This window comes from Aristolochia californica, unplaced genomic scaffold, assembly GCF_029961685.1.
Source record: "Aristolochia californica isolate CCGP_79_NKW_82.1479 unplaced genomic scaffold, dmAriCali1.0.hap1 SCAF_13, whole genome shotgun sequence".
In the NCBI taxonomy this organism is placed as follows: Eukaryota; Viridiplantae; Streptophyta; class Magnoliopsida; order Piperales; family Aristolochiaceae; genus Aristolochia; species Aristolochia californica.
In genome coordinates, this window is record NW_027181804.1 from 22,474,159 (window position 1) to 22,478,447 (window position 4,289).

A 4,289-nucleotide genomic window follows, 5' to 3' on the forward strand; every position below is an offset into this window, starting at 1 on the left:
ATGTTTTATATCTCTTCTTCACTCTTACTAGGGTGAAGGGTATAATTATAATATTATACTTTTATGATTTATAAATAGAGCTTAAGGGGGAGGATTTGGAACTAGTCCACAACCCTTCTCCAGCTTCTTTCTCCTTCTCAAAATTTGTCACTCTTCTTCTTCTCCTCCTAAATCTTCTCTCCACAACTCTCCTTCTTCTTCTTACCCCATAATCCTCTTCTACTTTGATTATACATTATGAAATCCTAAGTTTTAACAGGACCATAACAATCTACCATACTTTTGTGTTGACATCCACGATGGCCCCCTCAATGACAAGTTTCACTCTAGATCATGTAGACCTTTTTCACATTCGTAACAACTTTCACTTTGACACTAGGTATCCCTTTTCATGGGTTGGCCCCTCTGAGATTCAAACACCTGACGTGATGTATACTCTAATATCAATATTAGGTACCTAACTAATACATCAACAAGCTTTTATATGCACTAGATTATGCAAATGTGAGCGTCATCCATGTCTCACATGTGATCAAGAGAGAAGGGAAGTTCAAGCTTTTAAGAGGTTTAGACCTCATTTTTGTAAACAATGGAAACTAACAAAAACAATCGCACATGCGTATGAAGAAAGTTCCGATCGCATGTGTTTCAAATTTTTAAAAGCATTCAATAATATATTAGAAAAATCAAATGGACATACTTAACCCAAAAAAGTTTTCAAAACTTTTATATAATACGTAACCTTTTTCAACAAAATGGTTTATATAAATAAATAGAGTAAAGAAGGGAGAGCCGTTGTACCCAAAGTTTTTATTATGATCAGCTATATTGGAAGCAAAAGTATTTAATTTTTCTTTTTTTCTAATTCATTGAAATCCTGATTGCTTTCCCTTGATATTTTGTCAACAAGAAAGGGGAATTCCTAGAAACATCTACAAATCTGACATGAGTCAATGAGAGAACATGAATTTCCAACTTGTGAAGCCAACTTTCTTCCTGAGTCTTGTATCCTTTATATCTCTGTAAATTCTCATAATTTTCGGGAAAAAAAATCCCTTGTATCAGACGAGCCTGCCATTGTCTGACATTGTTTTCTTTCCTTCCATTACTACAAATCAGCTCGAAAAGACCCTTGTATCAGACGAGCATATCAATTATCCTAACATTTCTCCATATCATGAGATAAAGTACACTACCGGGAATTTTTCTCGACTTTGCTACTTTGCAGCTTGCTAGGTGGTACCTTAAGATCTTCGACGAGTACCCGACGAAGGTTTTTATTTTCCTCCATCAGTTCTTCAATCATCTTCTGATGCTTTAAAAGCTGGATACAAAGGGAAACTAAAGTTACAGCTGCCATTTAAAAAAAAAAAACAAGGAAATATAAGAGACCAGATAGAAGTGGCAAAAACGAGGAAACAGGTAATGAAAAATTTTCCCACTTGAAGCAAGTTTTTTTCTGATTTTAATCGGGCAGCCTACAAATGAAATTGCTACATTAGGATAAGTAATAGCACTGTCAAGTTAGAAATCAAAAACATCAAAAACTTGATCCCCCAAAGCAATTTAGTTATCCTTATGGATAGACAGGGGAATGATTATTTTGGCTGTTCCCATATGCTGAAGATCAAATATATATGATTGTCATCTTATCAGTGCTTACGGGGAATAAAGGCCATTTGTGGGGGCGAGGGTCTGTTGTAACACTGAAGAATATGAAGAGCAAAAAATAAAAGAAATAACTAAATAAACAAGGAGATACAACTTGGAGGAACAAGTTCATTTAGGAACCAATCATGAAAGTTATCGTTCTCAACCACACATGTAATCATAATAATTCCAACCCGACCCAAACTTGTTTCTAAGAGATCCTTGTGTGTAGTAATAGTACTTCTAATATAGAAGAGAAGCAAGAAAAAGGAAACTTTGCACAGAAACAAAATAACTCATGATAACTGCTCTGTTATGATCGACACAGACAGATTTTTTAAAAAAAAGTTACAGACAGAACTCTAACATAAAAAATGGTTATCGACCTGTTTTTTGACTTACCAGTTTCTCAACTTCCATTTTCTCCTCATTTTTCAAAACAGGATTTTTCAAGAAACTGTGGATGACCTTCTCAGATCGGCTGCCAAGTGCCGTACTTTCTGTAGCTTTAAGTATTGAGGACATGCTACTTTCAAGTTGGTTTTGCAGATTTTTGCTAGCACTGTCACATAATTTACCAACACTGCTCTGTAAATAACCTTGGACAATGCCGGATCCACTAGGCACCCTTACAGATGTCATCATCTTAGCTGCTGCTTGCTATGAAAGGTGCCAGATTAAGTTTAGAAAGATGAGCATATGATCATATTTTAAAGCAAAGGACGTTAGGAAAATGATGGATACCAAAAAGAAAGACTGGATTCTATGCACCACACCAGGCTTTACGTAAAGGCCTATCAAAAAATTATAAAGGTTTTGGTTACAATGTATATCCAACAGCATTATGAACAGAGCTACCAAACAAAATTGTTATTAGCAGATAAAAGGCATGCACATAAAACGTTACCAGTATAATTATGGTAGACTACATTCATCAACATGGGAGATACTAGAAAACATGTTCCAACTTCAAGATCTTATAAATGTTAGGGAGACAGCATAGTATGAAAATCGGACTACAGGAGATCGATATCAAATGCATCAAGAGCTATTGGACATTCAGGTAGACAAAATTCACTTAAGATATTAGGGAGCTATTGGACCCTGGTAAAATGCTTACCAACTCCACATCCAAGGCCTGCTTCAATGCTCTTCAGTCCCAGCCTTCCAAGCTGACAGGACAAAACCAGAAAAAAATGTCTACTCCCATTCACATTTTGGAACTTGATGACATAAACCAAAATTAATAAAACTAGGCAGAACTATCAAAGGAACACATACAGAGCCATTAAGATGCCGTCCTACACCAGAAAATGCATCTGTGGCTCCTCGAGTAGCCGCCATAATCTCTCGCAAGGCCGGTATTGTTCCTGTTAAACAAAATGTTGTGTGAAGCGTGAGCCTTCAAGGAAATACTAAAAACACTGCAAAAGTAGTAATAGATTTCAAATTTCAAGCTTCCATATAATGAATCTATTATCATAGAGATTGGGGCATATTGCAGGCTGGAGGAAAAGAAACTCATAGGTCTCTCTACCAGGCCAAGTGCAATCTACATGAAAAGGCTTTATTGGACGCACAGACCCAGTTTAAAACCAACTGTACCAAATATAGGGCTGCCCATTCGGGGACCTAATTCCTCTTCTAAAAGAACAAGAACCAAAGCACTTACTCCACTAGTTAAAAACTATTCTTAACAATCACTGGACATAACTAAGCGACAATGCAGAGGTAGTGCGAGCAGCAGATACCCGAGTAACCAGAACAGTAAAAGAAATACAAGTAAGCTTGTCAAAAAGAAATTGTAATTAAATTGAAGATGAGCTACTACCAGCTGAATTTTTGGGTTTGTCAGCATTCGTTCCCCTAACAGAACTTCCGAAATCCATGGTGTTTGAGCGGAACAAAGGGGTGGCGGGAAAAAAATGTTCCTTACCGAAGTTTAAAGGGCGCCCGACGCCGATACCAATTCCGCACCCAATGCAAAAGCCAGTGAATACCTGCCCCACCCTCAAAGTAAAGAGGTTCTCCCTTGCAGATGAGGAAACTTTAGCTTTTGGCGAATTATACTCCATATAGAAGAAAGTAAGAGACCTCTACAAATATTTTAGCCATCCCAAACCCTCACGTAACTGAGAAGTGCAAGAGTATGTCCGCTTCACCTTCACCTACAAGAGGCTCCACTTTCAAGGAGACTGTTTTTTCTTTGAAACTGGTAAACTTTACCAACGGGAACAAATTAAAACATACTGTGCTTCCATCGCCTGTGACTGTTTGTGTCGTTACATCAGAATAATTATTTTTTATTGGAAAAAAATTCCTTTAATTGCTTTTCTTTGGTCTATGTCTCTATGGAAAATAGCGGAAAAGTTAATTATGATATTTATGTTATAGTAAAAATAAACTAATTTATTTATAATAAAAAAAAGGTTAAAGTAAGATGTAGTCATGTAGGTGATCAAGAACCACTTTAGCTATATTTGGTTTATTTTTTATATAGTTTCCTATTGAACAATAGGAAACTCTTTTTCTATCTTTTTAATATTTCTTAGAGGCAAAAGAAATCAAGAAAAATGAAGTGAAAATTTTACTCATCCTAAAAATTGGTACAAATGCGAAAACTTTTTGTCAGCAAAAAC

The 4,289-nt window shown here is 36.1% G+C and overlaps 1 protein-coding gene across 2 annotated transcripts; it reads right to left on the reverse strand.

The window, feature by feature from the left end:
- Window positions 1-983: 983 nt before the first annotated feature.
- LOC137949101 (uncharacterized) lies at window positions 984-3,751 on the reverse strand. Of its 2 annotated transcripts, none has more exons than XM_068795376.1 (6): window positions 3,587-3,751; window positions 2,932-3,020; window positions 2,771-2,822; window positions 2,395-2,444; window positions 2,053-2,310; window positions 984-1,324 (listed from the first exon to the last, which is right to left on the reverse strand). In XM_068795376.1, exons 1-6 carry the CDS (start codon window positions 3,723-3,725, stop codon window positions 1,193-1,195), a joined length of 720 nt encoding a protein of 239 aa, XP_068651477.1. In that variant the 5' UTR covers window positions 3,726-3,751; the 3' UTR covers window positions 984-1,192. The 2 variants fall into 2 exon arrangements, with proteins under 2 accessions (XP_068651477.1, XP_068651476.1); XM_068795375.1 differs by having other exon boundaries at window positions 3,482-3,751.
- Between the last annotated feature and the right edge of the window lie 538 nt (window positions 3,752-4,289).